Raw genomic sequence first — 23,135 nt, 5'->3', positions numbered from 1 at the left:
AATATAGCAATATGTACATGCTGCACATTTACCTTTACCAAATTTCTAAGAACAAGAGGGCAATGATGGCCCTGAATTGCTCACCTGACTAACCAAATACATTCCCAACCCAGTTTTCATCAAGATAAACATTCTGACCAAATTTCATAAAGATTGGATGAAAACTGTGTCTACACAAGGTTTTTCTAATATTTGACCTATTGACCCTAGTTTTTGACCCGAGATGACCCAAATACAATCCGAACACAGATTTCATCAAGATAAACATTCTGATCAAATATTATAAAGATTGGATGAAAACTGTGACCTCTATTGTCTACACAAGGTTTTTCTATTTTTTGACCTAGTTAAATGGTTTTTGACCCAAGATGACCAAAATACAATCCCAACCCAGATTTCATCAAGACAAACATTCTAACCAAATTTCATGAAGATTGGATAAAAACTGTGACATCTTTTGTCTACACAAGGTTTCTCTATTATTTGACCTAGTGACCTAGTTTTTGACCCAAGATGACCCAAATACAATCCCAACCCAGATTTCATCAAGATAAACATTCTGACCAAATTTCATAAAGATTGGATGAAAACTGCAACCTCTATTTTCTATACAAGGTTTTTCTATTATTTCACCTAGTGACCTAGTTTTTGACCTAGTGACCTAGTTTTTGACCCCCAGATGGCCCAAATACAATCCCAACCCAGATTGTATCAAGATAAACATTCTGGCCAAATTTCATAAAGATTGGATGAAAACTGTGACCTCTACTGTCTACACAAACAAATTGTTGACGGTTTTTCTATTATTTGTCCTAGTGACCTAGTTTTTTACCTCAGATGACCCAAATACAATCCCAACCCAGATTTCATCAAGATAAACATTCTGACCAAATTTCATAAAGATTGGACGAAAACTGCGACCTCTATTGTCTACACAAGGTTTTTCTATTATTTGACCTAGTTTTTGACCTCGTGACCTAGTTTTTGACCCCAGATGACCCAAATACATTCCCAAGCCAGATTTCATCAACATAAACATTCTGAACAAATTTCATAAGATTGGATGAAAACTGCGACCTCTATTGTCTACACAAGGTTTTTCTATTATTTGACCTAGTTTTTGACCTAGTGAACTTGTTTTTGAACCCAGATGACCCAAATACAATCCCAACCAAGATTGCATCAAAATAAACATTCTGACCAAATTTCATAAACATTGGATGAAATCTGTGACCTCTACTGTCTACACAAACAAATTGTTGATGATTTTTCAATTATTTGACCTAGTGACCTAGTCTTTGACCCCAGATGACCCAAATACAATGCCAACCCAGATTTTATCAAGATAAACATTCTGACCAAATTTCATAAAGATTGGATTAAAACTGCGACCTCTATCACTACACAATGTTTTTCTATTATTTGACCTATTATGTGACCTAGTTTTTGACCTAGTGACCTAGTTTTTGACCCCAGATGACCCAAATACAATCCCACCCAGATTGTATCATGATAAACATTCTGACCAAATTTCATAGAGATTGGATGAAAACTGTGACCTCTACTGTCTACACAAGCAAATTGTTGACGGACACACGCACGCAAACACGCACATAAGGACGTTGGACATCACACGGTCACATAAGCTCACCATGTCACTTTATGACAGGTGAGTAAAAAGCATTGGGATAATTCTGCTTAATTGAAGATCAGTGTAAGGGAACTTGGTCCCAGATCTCACCCAATGACCCCTAACACATGGCTGGGAAGTTTCAATTGATTAGCTGCCACAGAAGCAAAAGTTGCATGTATACCTTAACCAGAACATTACACAGATGGGATTGCTGACATTTGGGTGAGTAGAATACAGTGCCCCAGATAAGCTCCCTATCTGCGTTTTTCACCCTATAAAAATGTTTAAAAACGCAAAGAAATACAATATCATGCGTATTGAAACGCAACTAATTTGACGTTTACACAAATTCATGAAATTTGATACGTACGGTACAATAGCTTCAATCAAATGCTTTGCTAATTTTCAGTATTTTTTCTTTGGAATTATTATCGTAACGCGGTGACACTTTCATTCAGCAATCTCCTGGATGACAAAGCAGGAAAATAGTCAAAGTTATTCAACGCTCTGCCGACTAGATTTCATAGTTAAACAAGCAAATTCATTGAATTGATATCACTCACCAATATGCTTCTGGACACAAAATGTTATATTTGACACTCAAAAAAGCATTTCTCAAGATACAAAGGGCCATAACTCCGTTATTAACAGAGGGTGTACAATGCATTTGGTGTGCATCATGCTGTTATCCATATTAAACTCATACCAAGTTTCAATGAAATCCGCCAAAGCACTTCCAAGATATGGCTCCGGACGGACGGAAAGACGCACGGACGGACAACGCCAAAACAATATCGGATAATTAAGTGTATACGTCATTTTCAATCTGACTTAATCCGTCGTTCATTGTGCATGTATTTGTAAAGCGTCTGTACTTTTAGTTTCTATTACGATTTGAATAACAAGAGCACTGCATAACGGGTGCCAACGCTCGGCTGCGGGTGCACTTTAGAATAAATGAAAGCTCGTCAGATTTTTTTTTATCAGTCACAGTGACCTTGACCTTTGACCTAGTGACCCCAAAATTGGTGTGGCGTGTGGAACTCATCAGGGTGCGTCTACATATGAAGTTTCAAAGTTCTAGGTGGAAGCACTTTGTTTTAAGAGCAAAATGTCGTAGTTTTAGCACGACACCAGTGGACGGCTAACGACGAGCTGGCTATGACAATACCTTGAGTTTTCTCCGAAAACAGCCGAGCTAATCATGTCCAAGAGTGATCGAAAGACTTAGGCTATTGTTGCGCCAAAATATCAGTCGATCGCAAACTTTTTTGAACCAAGAAAGCAAGAGCCAATAAGTGCCAGATCATTTGTGTTATTGATTTTTTTTTAAGTTTAAATTATTGAAAGTTTCAAGGGTTAAAGATATTATGAAATGTCAGTTTATTAAAGTAAATTATGATAGTTTACAGTTTGACTGAATCACTACAAGTGTGCAGCTTCAACAGAAGTAAAGCTGCAATGATTTTACGGTACGCATTTTTATAACTCGATTCACCGTACTTCAAGAATGAAATCATCCTATTTTTCAAAATCAATGGGTGAAAACCCTATTTTCAAAATAATAATCTGGGGCACTGGTAGAATAGCTTGGACTGCTCAGTGAATAGTCAAGCTAAAAATGACTATTTTATCCATCTAAGACTTTGGTCACAACTTAAAACCTGTCTTATGATCTTTGATAAGACAGGAGCAAGGAAGTATACCTGTTGTTTTTGCCTCCACAGAGTTTAGTGGCCCCTGGCCAAATTGCTTGCTGTTGGCTGATATGATGATGTTGTAGTCAGTGCCTGGACACAGGTGAGTAACTAAAAGCAGCAACAGAGCATGTGTACAGACTTGGTATCATTGCAGAGGACATGCATGACATATATCACAAGCAAACTAATTGGCTAGTGTCAGACCCCACAACTACGAGCATGGATGAGATAAATCTTAAAACTTAATCTCATATATTAAACCAATAGAAATTTTCCTTGCCACAGGAAAATGGGGCTTAATGCATGTGCATAATATGTTGTCTCAGATTAGGGTTTGCAGTTCTCACAGGCTAAACTGGGTTGACACTTTCTTCTTTTATGGAATTTTTCTTTTAAAGGAAGTCACTTCTTAAAAAATCCAGTTAAGGCTGAAAATTTCGTCCAAACTATACACAAATGCCTTAAGCCCAATTTTTCCAGAACAAGGTTTAAACACTACAAAATTTAAGAAGAATAATTGATCAATATTTTGAGTTGTCCATCAGTTCGAGACTAAAAAAGAACTTTTATGCTTGGTTTGCCATAAGTATTGACAAATGATAACTCACTATACAAGCAATCAAAATAAACCTGTTTAAGAGTAGACATGTAATCAGGGTTTCTGTCCGTAAATTGTAAAGGGATGACAGGTTTGGCAGGGTGCTTTTGGGACCATTGTGGTGAAATCTGGGCTATATTTTAGATTGTTTGTGAAATATTTGTTTGCTTTCATTACACAACAAAATCTGAACAATGACTGCATGATTGACATTATATTGGTCCAGAAAAAATACTTTCATTAAATTAATTTAATGTCAACTATTTATTGCCAATTACTAAAATTAACATACTTCAATAGGACCATATTAAACAGAAAATGCTCTTGCTTCTACCCATTCCATTGAAAAAATACCATTTCTGACAATTTGTAAAGTAATAAAAAGCGCATTTGGCTAAAATTATGTTTAAAAAAGAAGTATTCACATTTCCAAAGTGAGGTTATAATATAATACACATAAAAACAGTTCAACCATTTTTTCTTGTCATATTTTTGTAAACTTTACACATTATCTTTTTATCTATTCATAGGGCACTATTGCTCCCACATTCAACTTTTGTCTCAAAGCTCTGCTTAGGTCACAAACGAGCTGTTTATGGCAAACTTTGTGGTCAGATTCTTTCAAATTGCATGATCTTTGACAAATTTACAGCATGTTAAAGTTTGTTTATAGAAAAAGGACACCTTTGACATCTAAGTGTGACCTTGAACTCTGAGGTGGAGGCAGTTTTTAACTTTTTACTCACAAAAAGCTGTCTCCAAAAGCAAGGAATTTGTGGTGCGTTATTAAACAAGAGATGTGTTTGTAAGAAACACAATGCCCCCTACTGCGCCACTTTGAAGCCATATATTTGACCTTTGACCTTGAAGATTGACCTTGACCTTTCACCACTCAAAATGTGCAGCTCCATGAAATACACATGCATGCCTAATATCAAGTTGCTATCTTCAATATTGCAAAAGTTATTGCAAAACCAAGGTTTAAGTTTTGCTACAGAATGACAGACAGACAGGCCAAAAACAATATACCCCCCCATCATTCAATTCCGGGGCATAAAAAACATGATGACTGACAAAGTTTCATTCTAGACAAGTTCTTTTAAAGCCAAATTTGACTTGAACTCTAAGTGCCCACCTGTCGTTTCAGGCACTGAGGCAAGAGTGACATGTGACACATTGTCTTATGATGGATTGCATTTGTGCTGTATTCTAAAAACCATTAAAATAAGGTTAGTTACGGCTGAGACAGATTTTCAAGCTGTTTACTGGCCAAGTTTTATCTCTGACTTCTAAGTGTGACTTTAACCTTTGCGTTCAGAAGAAGTGCATGACACCACACATTGTTTTATGATTATGTGCGTTTTTGCCAAATTATTTCAAAATCTATCACTAAATGGCACATTTATGGCTGAAAAGTGAATATCATACTTTTTTTTTTTGCCAACTTTGATCTTTGACCTCTTGACACATCAATACAGAACAAAATATCTACATGACCAATCCATCATTACGACCAACTTGTTACGACCACCACCATTTTCAGTCCAAAATGTTTTCTTCTTTATTTCAATGGTCGTTACACTCCCTGATCCGACCTACTCTCCAGTAGCTGTTACTACTAATTTAATCAGTACCATGCAATCAACAAAATCCCTCAAATTGACACCAGCTCAATGACCAGTAACTTCCACACCTTACTTGATTGGGGGATGTTGTTCAATCAGGTTTGTGAACACAGCCATTGTGACACATTTAACGACAACAGTATTTGCATCGACTGTGAGGTTTTGAGTTTTTTGGACCTAGTTGTTCTTTTTAACCTTTGATTCTCGTCTGATTATTAGCTAATATGATCGAGCCTTTGATCGGAAAATTGGGCGTTATTTGGTTAACACATTAAAGATTCAAGACAGCAATTAATTTAACAGTTAGAATATTTGAGTAACATGGTTTTGTTTGTGATGGATATAAAAACCAACCTTTATGCTATATAGTAATTCAAAATGGGTAAGCAAAAACTGAAAGAGTTGTGTTTACCAAAAAAAATTGATAACTCCAGTAATCTCAACATCAGTAAGCCTTTTTGTACGCCATTGGAAAGACCCTGGTTTTTATTTTGGAATTTTTTTACCCCTCTAAAACATATTTTGCTCTGCTCCGTTCTGTCATTTGATAGTTAGATCTGCTTTATTAAATGTTTATGATGCTGATATCCTATTTACAACATAATGAAACAAAAAGTGTTTGTTCTTTTATTTCATAATTTTCTATGGATTTATTGTTATGAAAAGTTAAAAGTAAAGTCTTAACTGAGGCTCACCAGCGAGACAACTACAATGCAACACAGTATGAGATCACCAAAAGGATAGTTTTATGATGAAAATAATGTCTAAGTTCTTGTTTGAAAGCTTGAAATGCTATCTTTGTCAAATGTATTGATGGATAACTGTTATATTAATTGTAAAAAGATTAAAGTTCATGTATTATCTGTCCATCACAATTCATGCAAACTCCGCATCAAGACCACCTCACTATAAAGACTTCTTTTCAAAAGCCCACAGGTATTCTTAATAGAGAGGTTTCTCTGTATGTGGCAAATATGGGACTAAGAACAAACTTCGCACAGACAGACAGACGAACAGACAGACGGATCATGATATGCTGTCTTCTCTGAAGAGGGGCATGTGAAGATTTTTATTATATATGAATGCACCCTTATGTGACTGAAAATGATCAACGCCTGGCTTATTGTTTCAAGAGAAATAATGTGATTTGACAATCCAATAACCCCTGATCTCAATAATTATCTGGCTATATGAACCAGACAGCCATTTCTGTTTAGGCATGTTGGAAGCATTAAGGGATGTCGCTAGACGACACTGAATTAAGGTGAAATCGTGGCAGTGAAACACCATAATGGCCTTGAGGAAACTCTGCGTGTTATTTTTTCATTTCTAAAACACACCCCATCTGTACATAACACTCATATTTATCAACAACATTGGCTAAGTGTTAAGCACCTAACAAGTATATCATATCACTAAACATCCTTGAGAAATCGTCTTTTATTGATTAAAAGTAGAAATTCTCATTCTCACTCAATATTTCATTGTATAAATTCTAAGATAATTCAACTGATTGATAAATGACAGATGAGTTCATACTCACTTGTGTATGAAGTACCATTGGTTTCTAATCGCACAGGGTTATTCCAGGCATCATCATACTCCAAGGTGTAACTGTCGATCGTAATGTTAGACTTAGGAGCAACCCAGAACATTTGTATAAAGTCCTTGCCAGAGGAGATATTAGATGGAATAACTACTGCCATTATCTTGTCCATTCCGTATGTGAAGTTCTTTACAAGGAATTCACCCTCCCCAGCAGAAGTCTTGGCAGCTACCTTTAGTAGAAGAGTAAGAAAACTGTTTAGTGATTTAAAAACAACAACACATGTGTGCCGCGTTAAGTCAACATTTTCAGTCTGTTTTGTAAGCAGGGCTGAATTTTTACATATGTATGACCTTGACTTTTTAAGTAGACATACAATTCTTGCATGGAACAAACAACTCAAAATAAAGGCCAAACTTTTGCAAAAAAAAAATAAAAGCAAGGGAAAGCTATAGCTTTGAGAAGTCTTCTTTTGAAAGAAAGTTATGTCTTTTTACCTTTTACCTAAAATATGACCATGACCTTAATAGTAGACATAAAAATCTTTCTTGGAACACACTGCTGAGGTTAACATTAGAGCCATAAGTAGGGCTCTGACAATTTTTGGTAAGGATCCATGTTTGACCATGTGACCTTCAAGTATACAGAATGGCGTTTGCCTTAAAGGCAGAACTTACAAAGTTTTGGTTCAGACCAACAGACAGACAGACAATGGTAAAACTGAAATTAAAATTCCCCAAACATAGTGGTAATGGGTGTAAAAGAAAGGTGTCCAATTGTTTGACTCTATATATTTGCATACCTTTACGTAGTAGATCTGCATTGCTTTCAGAGGCTTGTCCCCAAATGTAGTGAAAGTGTGCTTCGTAGAAGGCTCATATTCACAAATACTGATGCCTCTGAAATCTACTAAACACACCTGTAACAAAAGTATAACACAATTAGATACTAACATATGAAATTCTGAATAACCCATTGCCTGTGTTATTAATGTTTAGCCTTTCTGATTAAACTTGTATTGCTAATTTAAGTTATAGTGAAATAACTTTTTTTAGTTTGATTGCTCCGCAGCAATCTCTGTTATAAGATTATTTCAGTAATAATGTTCATTTGTGTGTGTCTGCTGTTTATTATTAGACATATTAATAGTACATGTCTTTTTGCTGTCAGCTAAAATGCTAAAAAGCCTGATGAAAGAGCATCTTCTAAATAAGAGAATGTTGTTGTTTTTGATAACTGGGTCCATTACATGTTGCTTTATTCCGTTACAGTCAATCTTGTTTTAAGAGACCACAAAAGGGAGTAACCAAAAGGGGTGTCTTAATAAAATGGTCTTTAGATCAAAAAGACCATTCTGGAAAAAAAGTAAGTATCAAATGTAAAGACCTATTCTGTGACACAACCATCGTTTTCAATATTGAAATTAGCATGTCTTTCCGTGGTATCGGCCGTCTTAATGAATACATACGAATTTTGGAAGTGAACAAATACAAAATACTAGGGATGGCAAATCTAAGCAAATCCGTAACCGGTTAACCTGTTTGGATATTTGAGCGATTAACCGGTTAACCGACTGTCGTATTGACACATAAATGAAAAAAACAACTTCCGAAAAACGTTTACGTTTATAAATAATTACATGTATATGCAAATATACTCTTGTCTTGTTGATTGTCTTGTAACCTAATTACTGAAACCATTTTATCAATTAAATACTGTTTCTTTACAAATTGTGTTGGTCCTTTAAATAGGGAATATACATTTGGAATCCAATACTTAGTCATTTCTGAAAGTCATTTCCGACATTGTTTACATGCTTGTCGGTGAACTGTGAAATTCCTCTGTTGTAACATTACCTTCATGTTATTTACACATAATTATTGTTCTACACCTTGACCAATGAAAGCTAGTGCAGAATTTGAACTATGTTGTGTTTTATTAACACTCATTATCCTTTAAGAATTACGTGCATTAACAGTTTGCTGATTAATAACAATTGTCAATAAGCGTAAATATATTTTGCAATGGGCATAGTGGTTTCCTAACCTCTGTTGTTAAGGCCTGTTTATACTCAATGTCTTTATTAGGGTGTTTTAGTTTGAAATAGTTGTTAAAAAAACAACAGTGATCAGGTGTAATCACAGTGTCCAGCTTTATTGATTTCATCAAGCAATGGCAGTCAACACAATGGCACAATAAAACCTGCTCATTAATCCGCTGCACCCCGATAGTTTACAATTCTTATCGCTTTTGATCTGCATGGAGCATCACCGGGTTGTAATTGCCGATTGCGATAAGATAAGCGGATTAGCCAATACAGTGAAATGAAGTAAAACAAAACTAACGATTTGAGCATTTATTGCGTTCAACCAAAAATTGTATTTTCTGAAGAGTAGCCGAATATTAATATTGTAATCGGGTAATCTCCTTAAGAAACGGATAACTCGTTAACCGAATAACCGTTGCCATCCCTAACCTACAAAATACACGCATGTTTTATATATAGTTAAATGTGTATTCTTGGACATAACAACAAGAACTGTATTTAAATCGGTTTGACAAAAATGTTAGACTTAGCTCCCTTTAATAATCAGTTTCATCTACACATTGTCTCATTGTATCGTCACTTCTGATTGGTTGTTAAGATTTGTTACTATGTGCACGTTCTTATTCTAAAAATAGTAACTTAATGGAAAACCGAAACTCTTGCTCATTTTGTTTTTAAAATACTTAAAAACTTTATTGAAAAATAAGCGGCATATAACAAATTTGATAAAGCTACTATTTATCCATTAACAAACTACTTACTTGTGAGTTACGTAATTTAAAAATCATAGCATCACCCTGGAATAAACATGACCTACTTTCCAATGAATACCGGAAATTCTGAGAATGATCGTCATAATAGTCATGGATAACCATCAAATACATTACAACTTCTAAAAATTGAAAAACATGAACTTTTCAGCACTTCATAAAGGTTTTTTGTTAAGGAGACTATACTATGTGGAGGGCCCATACCATGAAAGTAAGGGATATATGAAATAATCCAGACATTAGCAAATTAAATATATCATTACCTCTCACTTTATTCAATATTAATAATCCAACAAAAAAACTGATGCAGTTATGACAATAAATATGTTTTAAAAATTTCATAAACACAAACGATCACCATTTTCTTGGAAATGTACGGGAAGTTGTTATATCAGAACTACTCAGCATTTTGGGGAAAGCCGATACATATAGGATCTGGAAAGAGTTGTCATATCATACCATATTTTATGAAACGAGGTCAGGAATTTTGTTAGTAAGCGAGCCTGGACATGGTTTGTTTATTATGTTGAGTAAGACAAAGGAAGCCAATGTCAACAGTCAATAAAAATACTTTGAATTGCATGGCAAGAAGTTCTCTCCACTTTGCAGATTTCAAAATGAGAAATATTGTTAATTCTTACCAATCAGAAAGATTGTTACATTTTCTTCTGATTGCTTTCCTTTTATTTTTATACTATGAAACTGAAACTATTACAATGACACCTACATTGTATCCTACAATAAGGCCATTAGTCACTTTTGGAGGCCAAATAATTACATCCACTGGAGGATAGTCGGAGTCACTTGGAATGGTGATATAAAGCTGGGATGGCTTTTCAGGAACTGCAAATATACATGTACAAGATTCTGTGAAAACAGGGCTTCATGAATGTGCATTGTGTCATCCCTGATGAGCCTGTGTGGACAGTTTCATCATACAAATTATTTAAACTAAGAAGGGACTTAATTTAAACAAAAAATACAATAAAAGCAAAATTTGTAGTCCCTAATTGGCCTGTTTTTGCTGCACAGGTTAATCTGGGAGGACACTTTATTCAGCCCAGTTGTTCGAGAACCAGGCTCATTCCATGATTGTAACACAGACAAGTTGGGACCTACCTTGAGCCCCTTGCATCATCAATTGTTATCTGTTATCTTTTCTAAAACTGTAAAAATATCAAACTATTATAAAGTTATGCCTTGCAAATAAAGGATTGAATTGACATATTAATGGGTATGTGTCAGTAATAAGCAGGGATCATATTTTTTTCGGTTTTGTCGGTCCTAGACCGATTGGGGTCGTGAAAGACCAATTGAAAATCCCAAACAGTCGGTCCGATTCTGTGTGCTAAAATTCCCATGTCATGAAATTGATTACACAGTGCACATGCTAACATAGATCTACCCTAATTACATTCTTATCTCGAGTAGGTGTGAAAACCATTCACTGAAGTCTCTAAACCGGTCAGGACCAGTTTATTGCGTGTCAGCCGACTAGTATCAGAGTATGACCCTAAGCAGCGAAAATTCGCACGGTTGTGTATTAGTCATGTGTGAATAACCCCGTGTCTATATCCATCGATAATTTCACTGGCTTATACCTAGCACACTAATCGGTCCGTAATGTGTAAAATCGTTGACAGTTACTTCGGAGATGAAAACTTCAATGTTCATAATCCTCGTGGAAAGTGTGCATTTCATGCATGATACAGTAAACTTTCATATAAACAAAGAAGAAAATCGGATATTCTGCAATAATTCATAATTATTGTGGGCGGACCTTATACACTGAAAACACGCGCTGTTACTAAACAAAACATGCCGATACATTTTCCACCAGCGAATTAATCAGGCAATAAATAAATGAAAGTTGCGGATCTGATTGACAGAACATTGAAAGTTATTTTTATGGGGGGAACTTCACATTAAATAGTACACAAGAAAAATAATATACATTGTATAAATCTTTAGTAAAAATCGTGTTAGAATCAAAATAATTCGTGTACTTAATTTTTTGTTGTTGAATAACTCACGACCAGAAGTTGAGATGCGTGGTTTCAAATCACTCGTGCTTCGCACTCGTGATTTAATCCCTACGCATCTTAACTATCGGTCGTGGGTTTTTTTGACAATAAACTATTACGTACACGTATTATTTCTCAACTATTTGGTTTTGTTGTTGCCAGTATCAAACCTACGCACAAACATTTGTTAGGTTCAGTGCATGTATGTAAGCTATTATCGAGTCGACAACGATTTAAAACATCGGTATAGACTTACACAGATAAATAATAGATATTGACAACAATGAAAAAAAGTCAGATACAACAGCACACGAAACAACAATAAAAGAGAAAAAAATATCATAAAACCAATTGAGAAAACTCGTATGTTCCGTTTAAAAAAGATGCCTAAGGCAATTAAACTTGTACATTTATTATACCACCTTCATGAATGGCAAAATCAATGGTATATATGTTAACGTAATTTGTCATGATTTCGGATATAAATTTTCAGACACTTTTTCCCATTTAAATCCAGACCGATTGATGTTGCGGGAAAATATGATCCCTGGCGATAAGAAATATCACATAAATGTATATTTCAACATTTTACACATGAAAAGGCAGCTTAAACAATCTTTTAATTAATTCATTTAATTGTGAATACTGAATCTCAAAATGAGAAAACTTAAACACTATCACAATAACGTGACGTAACTGTAAACTTGTAAGATCAAGAAGGAAATGTATACTCTTCATTGATATTGGGAACTAAGGAGAATATAAGGATTTTAACATACTTCCATCAGCAGTGGTCCTTTCAATACTGGCGTATTTCTTGGTTAAGCTGTTCGAGAGGACAAACACAGTAATATAGTATGTGGTAGCCGGCTTTAGAAGAGTTATCAGGTAGCTTGTGGAGTTGGTGTTATTTAATGTCACATTGAGCTGCTGCCACTTGTTCTGCAATTTGAATCTGCAAATAGAACAACACCATTGCAGTGCTACAATGTATGTTTTCATCTATGTTTTACTTTTAACTGAGCTGCACTCTGGGAAATACCACCTAATGCATGTGTGTAACCTTTCTGCCTTAACCCTTTACCACTTAGATAAGTATTTTTACGCATTTGAGGTCCCTAAGAAAGTTAAATTTAATTAAAGATCTTTCTTACTAGAATTCAATTTCTATAGGCTTCATTTCCAACCCTTAAATACTGATGAGCAGCAAACAGCATAAAACCTGAACAGACTGTGAGTTACTTGCAGGCTGTTCTGGTTTTATGCTGTTTGCACATAACCCTTTTCTATTTACTTCTGAGTGAGAAAGGATTAATAGGATTAAAGGAGAGACTTCCAAATTGGATTTTCCCTAAGGGGGGACTTCCTGTAAATGAAAAACATCATAAAAGCAGAAAGTATTGTCCCTGTATAGTAAGTGCAAACTGTCGAGGCTTATCTGAGAGGACACTTGACAGACATGCATTATTCCCCGTTTGTACAGAGTGTGGCTCAATTGTATTCTCCTACCAGAATATAAGCCGTGCTCTGTGAAAAGGGGGTTTAATGCATGTGCATAAGTGGAATATTTAACAGTCGTAAAACTATAATTTGACTCCTAATTTTCAAGCGAATACAAGCTTTAAAAATATCAGTAATGGTACATCCTGATATGATTTTGGTGTATATATTTTACATATTGGGTACAGGGCCTTTCTCATTGGCCAATGAAAAGGTGGACACCCAAGGTTTAGGGCAAACCATTTCGCAACACATCTTTTAAACTGCACATTTTCCTTGTACAAACAAATTGACTTATTACCATTTTAACAAGTAACAAGGGACAAAATTGTCACAAAACCAGGTTTTCATTGTGAAAAAAAAATCTGATAAAGGGAGAAAACTCAAACTGAACTTTTGAAATGAACAAACAAAATTAACCCCCTTTGTAAGTTTGTTTTTAAAAAATATATATTTTTAGTCGTGGCGACCTTGACATTGGAGATATTGACGTGATTCTTTCGTGCGACACACCGTCCGATGATGGTGAACAAATGTGCCAAATGATTTTAAAATCTCACAATGAATGACATAGTTATGGCCAGGACAAGCTCATTTATGGCCATTTTTGACCTTTGAACTCAAAGTGTGACCTTGACCTTGGAGATATTGACGTAATTATTTCGCGCGACACACCGTCTAATGATGGTTAACAAATGTGCCAAATGATTTTAAAATCACACAATGAACGACAAAGTTATGGCCCGGACAAGCTTGTTCCGCCCGCCCGCCAGCCCACCAGCCAGCCCGCCAGCCAGCCAGCCAGCCAGCCAGCCAGCCAGCCCGCCCGCATTCGCCAATCTAATAACCAGTTTTTTCCTTCGGAAAACCTGGTTAAAAACTCCAAGTTTATAAACCCAATCTGAACCATTTTCACACTTGTCCGAGATATCAATGAAACCAACATTTTGACCACGTTTCATGATGATTGGGCCAAAATTGTGACTTCTAGAGTGTCCACAAGGTTTCTCAACAGCCATATAAGGAATACTGCGCCGCCCACTGGCTGCCATGTTTTTCAACGAACCAGAACCATTTTTGAACTCAACCAACATATCATTTAGACAAACATTTTGACAAAGTAACATGAAGATTGGGCATCAAATGTGACTTCTACAGTGTTCACAAGGTTTTTCTTTTTTTGACCTAGTGACCTAGTTTTTGACCCAGCATGACCCAGTTTCAAACTCAGTTGAGGTATCAATGGGATAAATCTTCTGACCAAGTTTCCTGAAGATCAGACAATAAATGTGGCCTCTAGAGTGGTAACAAGGCAAAATGTTGACGACGCACGACCAACGATGCACGACGGACAAACAAAAAGTGATCACAAAAGCTCACCATGAGCACGCTGTGCTCAGGTGAGCTAAAAACAAACAAGAGCTGTGTTTATCATAAACACGATGCCCCCTATTGCGCCGCTTTGAAGCCATATATTTGACCTTTGACCTTGAAGGATGACCTTGACCTTTCACCACTCAAATATTGCAGCTTAATCAGATGCATATGCATGTCAAATATCAAGTTGCTATCTTCAATATTGCACAAGTTATTACCAAGGTTAAGTTTTTGAAAAGACACACAGACACACACATACAATAACAGACAGACAGACAGGCCAAAAACAATATACCCCTGATAATACGATCCGGGGGCATAAAAAGGTAAACGTGAGTGAGATTTAGTGACTGCCAAGATTTCGGTTCACACAAAAAAGTACATTAAACGCATGTTACACATTTTCAAAAGACAAGTTCAATTACTTATACATGCATTTCCATTTTTTACTAAGATTAACTGTTTAGCTAAGAACACAGTATAACATCTTATAGCATCATCTAACAAGAGCTGTGTTTGTGAAACCCAATGCCTCCTACTGCGCTTTGAAGCCATATATTTGACTTTTACCTTGAAGGATGACCTTGACCTTTCACCACTCAAAATGTGCAGCTCCATGAGATACACATGCATGCCAAATATCAAGTGGCTATCTTCAATATTGCATAATTTATGACCAAGGTTAAAGTTTGGGACAGACAGACACAAACATACAAGAACAGACAGACAGGCCAAAATCAATGTACCCCCGATCATTTGATCTGGGGGCATAAAAAATATAAAAATCTCATATCATTACCACATAACATTACCATAAAACAACACTGTATAAAATCACTGTATTAAATCATCTTCTAACATAACCTCACCTTATGCCACCAATGTTCTGTACAACAAAACTTTACAACATCACCTTATAACCTTACAAATATGTATGATATAACCTCATTACATTACTGCAATGTATAACACAACTTTATAAAATCCTCTTATCACATGAACTAAGGTACTAAGAAACAATAATCCCAAAAGTGATAACATATATACCTAGACATTTTACTTACGCATATGACAAAATGTAGGCAGTTGGATTTGGATATGGCGTCCATCGAACTGTACAATTACTACTAGACAGGAAAGCATTTACTGTATAGCGCGTGTCCAACAGATCTGAAATCAAAGTCCACATGCAAGTGCGTAAAGTGTCGTCACAGATTACCCTGTGCAGTCTGTACAGGCTAATCAATCACAACAATTTCCACATTAATGGGATGTTTTGTTCAAAGGAAGTCTTTTTTAAAAGACAATCTAGTCTAGGCTGAAAGTGTTGTCCCAGATAAACCTGTGCTGATTGTATAGACTTATCTGGACAACACTTTATGCACAAACATAAAGCCCAAGTGTACAAGAACCCCGCCTAATTATGTTCACAATAGCAGGTTTGATTAAAAATAAACTGAACTGGTCTTTTATTTTGTTAAATGCTTAGCATACTTAAGCGAAGATTTGGGAAACTTGTGTTTACTTATTATTTCATTTAGAACTAAAAATTATTTAATTAATTTAAAACAAACATCTAAAGTTTTATTTCTAGCTTTAGCCAGCCATACAACTGTTAGAAGGGAGAGAGTTGTTATTCTTAGTGAATTCTTAAAATTCAATAAGAACATACATTGTGTTATTTTGTTCATTTCACCACCAAAAGACATACAAAGTCTCTGGTTTATTTACGTCATTTGTAAACATTCTGCCAATATTGCAGAAATGACATTAAGTAAATGAAATACATAGCTCATAAACATTAATCTGACCCTGACCTTCATGCATTAAGATATAAAATAATGTTATGATTAAAATATAAGCTTTGTATTCAAATCAGATAAAATAGATAAAAGAATATCAGGATGATTTATTGTTTATGCTATGATTTCCTTCTAAAACACATCAACAATGGATGCAAATATGTATTGTATGCCAATTGAATTCAAGATTTTAATGTTGAAGAGCTAAATCTCTTTTTTATAACTATGTTGTTGCCATGGCTACTTACATGGGCATATGGGCAGGTTCTCATCGATGCCTGAGCGGCATTGGATGGTTCCATCACATGTCAGAATGTACGGTATGCACATGCCGTTCCCACACGAAAACAGCAACGTGTTGTTGCAGGAAGCATCTAAAAAAAAAGACATGAAAAAGATACAGTATGATAGATTGTAGCCACAAGACCTCACCCCTTGTGATAAGACGTTGATGTAAAGTAACATATCTGAGCTGTGCTCAGAGAAAAGGGCTAAATGCAGTCTGCAAACCTATTAGGGACAACTCTCTACACATGTGCATTAAGCCCCATTTTCTAGAGTGCATCTCATTTGTAATCATACATAATACAATGCACAGCATCAGATAGATCTGAGTCGTGTTCTGAGAAAACTGGGCATAATGCATGTGCGTAAAGTATCGTCCCAGATTAGCCTGTGCAGTCCGCACAGGCTAATCTTGGACGACGCTTTCCGCCTTAATTGGATTATTGCTGAGAAGAGTCTTCATTTAAACGAAAAATGTCATAAAAGCAGACAATGTCGTCCCTGATTAACCTGTGCAGACTGCACAGGCTTATCTGGGACAACACTTTACGCACATGCATTATGTCCAGTTTTCTCAGAACACGACACATATAATTCAAGATATTTAATAGTTGGCTAGACATTGTTGGGGATCAGCAAGTTAATAGCAACTAAACCTTTGCAACCAATGTTACTGGATCTACATGTTAGAATATTCATATAAAACACTTACTGCAGTTCATTTCGTCCTCTCCCATCCTGCAATCCTGGTTCCCGTCACAGACCTTGGGATGGGGGATGCACTGGTTCCCGGACTGCGCACAGGTGAACTGGCCCAGCAGACAGGACCGTGGTGGGGAAGGAGTGGTGAAAGCTGTATGCCGTATGAAATACGATGTGAACACTTTCATAATTTTTCATCAGCATAAATTCCAAGAAGCCTGATTGCCAGTATAAGACAATAAAGATGAGCCAAGCTCTGGACAAACAGGGCTTAATACATGAGCGTAAAGTGTTGTGCAACATTAGCTTGTGAAGTTTAAACAGGCTAATCAGGGATGACAATTACTGCTATTATGGTATTTTTCACTTTAGAGAAGTCTGTTGCTAACAAAATTCCAGTTTAGTCTGAAAGTATCTTCAGTGATAAGCCTATGTGGACTGCACAGGCTAATCTAGGACAAGAAATCGTCGGAGACGGGTGATGCTCCCCAAAGGGTTTTTTTGTCACAATATTGTACTATATATTCAGATAAAAGGAAACGTCTTGAGGGGCATAACTTTGGACAAAATAATACGATGGATGGTTTAGCAACTTAAAAATTTCAAAGGGTCATAACTCTCTAAATAAATCATCTAACAAAAACCCACAAATAACATGCGCATCTCCTCAAGGTAGTTAAGCTTTCCATAAAGCTTCATTGAATTCCAGTCAGTAGTTGGGGTGAAATAGCCCAGACAAGAATTGCACTATATGTACAGTTTATAGAAAATTTCAAAGGGCCATAACTCTGTGAAAAATCATCCGACCATAACCGGCTGATGATATGCACATCTCCTGTTGGTAGTGAAGCTTCCCATAAAGTTTCGTTGAATTCCCGTAATAAGTTGCTGAGAAATAGCTCGGACAAGAATTGCACTATATGTACAATGGACAATTTCAAAGGGCCATAACTCTGTGAAAAATCATCCGACCAGAACCGGCTGATAATATGCACATCTCCTCTTGGTAGTGAAGCTCCCCATAAAGTTTCATTGAATTCCTGTCATTAAAGAAATAGCCTGGACAAAAATTGTGCACGGACGGACACACGGACGGACAGACGAAGCGGCGACTATATGCTCCCCCCAAAATAAGTTTTGGGGGAGCATAAAAACTATTTACATATTAAACCTCGTTTTTCCAGTGTGTGGCTCATAGAAAGAAAAAGAAGTTCAATCACCAGCACAATGTACAAACAATTAAACATGGACCAAATGCAACACAATTTAATGAATCCTGTGAAGAGCAACTGGGCCCTGGTCTTACATGTTAAAGAATGAAGGTATATAGGATCATGATATTTTAATATATAAGACCAGGGCCCAGTTGTTCTTTTTAATATCCAACTTCCATTACCTTTGTATTGTAGAATTGTTAGGTAGTGCCTGTTTGCATACACAAGCATACATCATGACTCTAAAGCATTTGTAACAAATTGCATTTTCAGAATTAAATGATAATGTATGTAGGACACAATTGGTTTAAAATGTCTATCTCATATTCATATAATTGCTAGTTAAATCAAGATAGTTGTAAATAGACACACCTTGATTAACTATTAATAAGTACCTTACTATTTTTGTATTTGCCATGTCATTTTTTTTTCTTATATGCTTAAGAACAAGCAAATTCGTTGAATTGATATCCCCCGCCAATATCCTTCTGAACACAAAAGCAGGGCTATAGATAACTTTTGGGGTATATTGGGTAATCAACCCCCTGTTTTTGACAACAATAGGGTTTTTGTAAATTCAATAGAGTTTTAGCAAAAATTTTCACCCCCTACTTTTGAGCTTAATTGGGTTTTTCACTCCTGTTTTTTTTAACTCAACTGGGTAATATAGGGAATGACATCTATAATATAATAAAAATCTACGAAGACTACTATAATTTTTATACAAATGGAATTCAAAAAGGTATCTGTACATAACTACAAACAATTACTGAATTTCTGATTAAAGTTCATTCATTTTTGCGTTGAATAAGACCGTGTTCGCGAAAATCGCTGCACAATTGATGAAGTTATGGCTGTTCAAAGTGATGCATCCCGCAGTGCCCTTGATAAGCTGCGTATCTGCGTCTTTCACCCTATTAAAATGTTTATAAATGCAAAGAAATACAATATCATGCGTATTGAAAACGCAACCATTTTGACTTGTACGCAAATTCGTAAAATTCGATGGGTACAATACAATAGCTTCGATTGAAAATGCTTTGCTCATTTTCGGTATTTCCTCTTTGGAATTATTATCGTAACGTGGCGACGCTTTTATTCAACAAGCGCCTTGATGACGGAGCAAGAAAACAGCCAAAGTTATTCAAACGCTCTGATGACTGGATTTCATAGTAAAATAAAGCATATGACCAAATTATTTATGACGACATACATTCGTTTTCAATCTGACTTAATCCGTAACTCATTGTGCATGCATTTGTAAAGCGTCTTCACTTTCAGTTTCTTTTGCGATGCGAAATAAAAATGTCTAAGAGAGGTCGAAAGACGTCCGTGATTGTTGCACCAAAATATCAGTTGCTCGCAAACTTTTTTGAACTGAGAAAGCAAGAGCCAATAAGCGCCGAATCATTCGTGTTATCAATTTTTTTCTAAGTTTTAAGTTTATATTATGGACAATTTCAAGTTTATATTATTCACAATTTCAAGGATTTAAGATGTTATGAAATATCAGTGTATTAATGTTAATTATGATACTTAACAGTTTTATTGAAAATCATTACAAGTGTGCAGCTTCAATAGAAGTTATGCAGCCATGATTTTAAGGTATGAATTTTTATAACTAATTTCACCCTATTTCAAGAATGAAATCACTCTATTTTTCAAAATCTATGGGTGAAAACCCTATTTCCCAAATAATTATCTGGGGCACTGACCCCGTTTTCTGGTCGGTTTGAGTTGAATACCTTGAAAATGAAAGTAGAAATCGGACGGGTCAACGAATAATTACAATAATACCCCAAAGATTGAAAGCCGCTGGAAAGACTGCCTTCTTTTCTTCATAGGAAGGCATATAAACTATCCGGTACATATTTGTACAGAAAAAAATCAGTCTAAAAAATACGCCTGGTGTTCGTAAGAATTGTGTTTCATGACACAATGTTTTTTACAGGAATTACGTTATTAAATTTGTATTTGCGTTTTTGTACGCTTTATTTAAAATTTAATTACGATTTTGGTTACTTTAATTGCGTCGTAACGCAAATACGCATGATATCTATAGCTTGCAAAAGTGTTATATTTGACACTCAAAAAAGCAAATTTTCATGATACAAAGGGCCATTACTCCGTTATTAACAGATAGTGTACAATGCCATTTAGTATGAATCATCCTCTGGTCCATATATATACTCATACAAAGTTTCAATGAAATCCGCCAAAGCACTTCCAAGCTATGGCTCTGGACACACACAAAAAGCATTTTTTTCAAGATACAAAGGGCCATAACTCCGTTATTAACAATGCCATTTGGCGTGCATCATCCTCTTATCCATAAATATACTCATACCAAGTTTCAATGAAACCTGCCAAAGCACTTCCAAGATATGGCTCCGGACGGACGGAAGTTGAAAGACGGATGGACGGAAAGACTGACGGACGGACAACGCCAGAACAATATCCCTCCGCCTATGGCAGAGGATAACAAAGACAAAGCTGTTGAGTTTTTATGAAATTTTGCAAGTTTAGACATACATACTTTTGCCTAGTTGGACTTGCATTTATTGATTGAGCTCACCCAATGATATTGTTCAAACACCTCTAGAGGGCCAGTGGAAATGACACCCCTGAAATCTCTATAAATATCAACTATATCAGCAGTACTCTGAGAAAAGGGGCTTAATGCATGTGCATAAAGAGTTGTTCAAATTTTTGCGTAGAAAGGAATTCTCTTCTAAACAACAATCCAGTAAAGGAGTACAGTGTCCTTGAACAGACTGTGCGTACTGCAAAGGCTTATCTGGGGACAACACTGTGTGACCTTGCATTAAATTCCATTTTCCCAGAGCAAGGCTCCATTCATCTATATCTTACAGCAATATAATTCATCCGACCAATCTGAACAGTCGTTCCTGTTGTTGCACCTCTGGTTCATGGGTATACACCTGTTGTTTTTACACTGGAAGTCACCGGGCCCACACTTCTGAGAGGCTGAAAACAACAGTTTACTTTTTGTTAACAGACATGTGTATACACCTGTTAAGCAGTAAAATCTAATACACACAGATAGAACTAGACATAAGTAAGTAGGATATGGATGATCCCACATTCCACTATAAGCAGTTAAATACAAATAACAGACAGAAATGGACATATGTAAGTAGGATATGGATGCCTCCACATTCCACTATAAGCAGTTATATGCAAATAACAGACAAAAATAAGTCTATGATTTACAAAAAACAAAAATAACAAGACTATTGCCAAGCAATATAAGTCCCCTACCCGCTCCACCATTGTCAGATTTTTAAAAAATATTTTCTATTTTTTATTTGTTGCCATAGCAACCCGAATTTTTGACGTAGGAACAAAATGAAATGACATGCATAAAGTTATCGCAGGATCCAGAAAAGTGTGACAGACAGACTGACAGACACACAGAGCGCAAACCATAAATCCCCTCCAGTGAAACCGGTAGGGGACTAAAAACAAGTGCCCAAGTTCAACTGAAGGTTAATAAATAACATTTGTAAAGTTTCATCCCACTATATATATATGCCAGCAACTTTTTAGAGTTACACAATATTTTAACCCTCTACCACTAAGATATTCATTTTTATCTGTTTGGAGTCTTTTAGAAAATAAGATCAAATTCAAGACTTTACTTATCATATTCAAATTTTAAAGGCTTCTTGTCCAACACGTAAGTACTAATGAGAAGCAAAAACCTGAACATGTTACTCACAGGCTATTCTGTTTTTTTGCTGTTGGCATAAAGCCATTAATTTTTAGTTTTCTTCTGAGAGGAAAGGGTTAACCCTTAAAGCGCTGGAGCTGAATTTTAAAGGCCTTTGCAAACAGTTTGGATCCAGATGAGACGCCACAGAACGTGGCGTCTCATCTGGATCCAAACTGTTTGCTATTCTGATAGTATTCTTTGAAAAAAAAATGAAGAAAATGCTTATTTTACAAATTCAGCAGACGACATTTTAGCAGACGACAAATTTCCCAGCATGCAAAGGGTTAAGAAAGTTAACACTCATATTATCAACGAGTTACAGCTTTAACAGGCCATCATACCAAAAACAACAATATCCTGCATATAACACATATAATGGAACAAATACAACTTACCAAATAACGTTAACTAATAAAAATAAATTGTTTTTTAACCTAATGATAAAATATGACATTTCTGCAGTAAAGTAACAGCAGTAAAAACAAGAGGGCCATGATGGCCCCGTATCGCTCCACTGTTTTTTCTTTGCGAAAAAAACGTGTAATGGGCATGGGTTGAAATGTACTCAAGCATGTG

General features: G+C 35.8%; 1 protein-coding gene across 1 annotated transcript in view; it reads right to left on the bottom strand.

Moving 5' to 3' along the window:
- The window catches only part of LOC127867768 (sortilin-related receptor-like), a 150,764-nt gene that overhangs the window by 49,024 nt on the left and 78,605 nt on the right, over positions 1–23,135 (bottom strand). Inside the window, exons 25-33 of the mRNA XM_052409153.1 lie at positions 21,695–21,811; positions 17,620–17,760; positions 16,871–16,996; positions 15,885–15,990; positions 12,723–12,898; positions 10,647–10,762; positions 7,905–8,021; positions 7,100–7,334; positions 3,340–3,441 (exon numbers count right to left, since the gene is read on the bottom strand). Coding sequence (XP_052265113.1) covers positions 3,340–3,441; positions 7,100–7,334; positions 7,905–8,021; positions 10,647–10,762; positions 12,723–12,898; positions 15,885–15,990; positions 16,871–16,996; positions 17,620–17,760; positions 21,695–21,811 — 1,236 coding nt within the window. The remainder of the gene's footprint in view (positions 1–3,339; positions 3,442–7,099; positions 7,335–7,904; positions 8,022–10,646; positions 10,763–12,722; positions 12,899–15,884; positions 15,991–16,870; positions 16,997–17,619; positions 17,761–21,694; positions 21,812–23,135) is intronic.

This window comes from Dreissena polymorpha, chromosome 2 (assembly GCF_020536995.1).
Source record: "Dreissena polymorpha isolate Duluth1 chromosome 2, UMN_Dpol_1.0, whole genome shotgun sequence".
NCBI lineage: Eukaryota > Metazoa > Mollusca > Bivalvia > Myida > Dreissenidae > Dreissena > Dreissena polymorpha.
The sequence above is the reverse complement of the archived record's forward strand: the minus strand, read 5'-3'. Positions and strand labels throughout refer to the sequence as shown.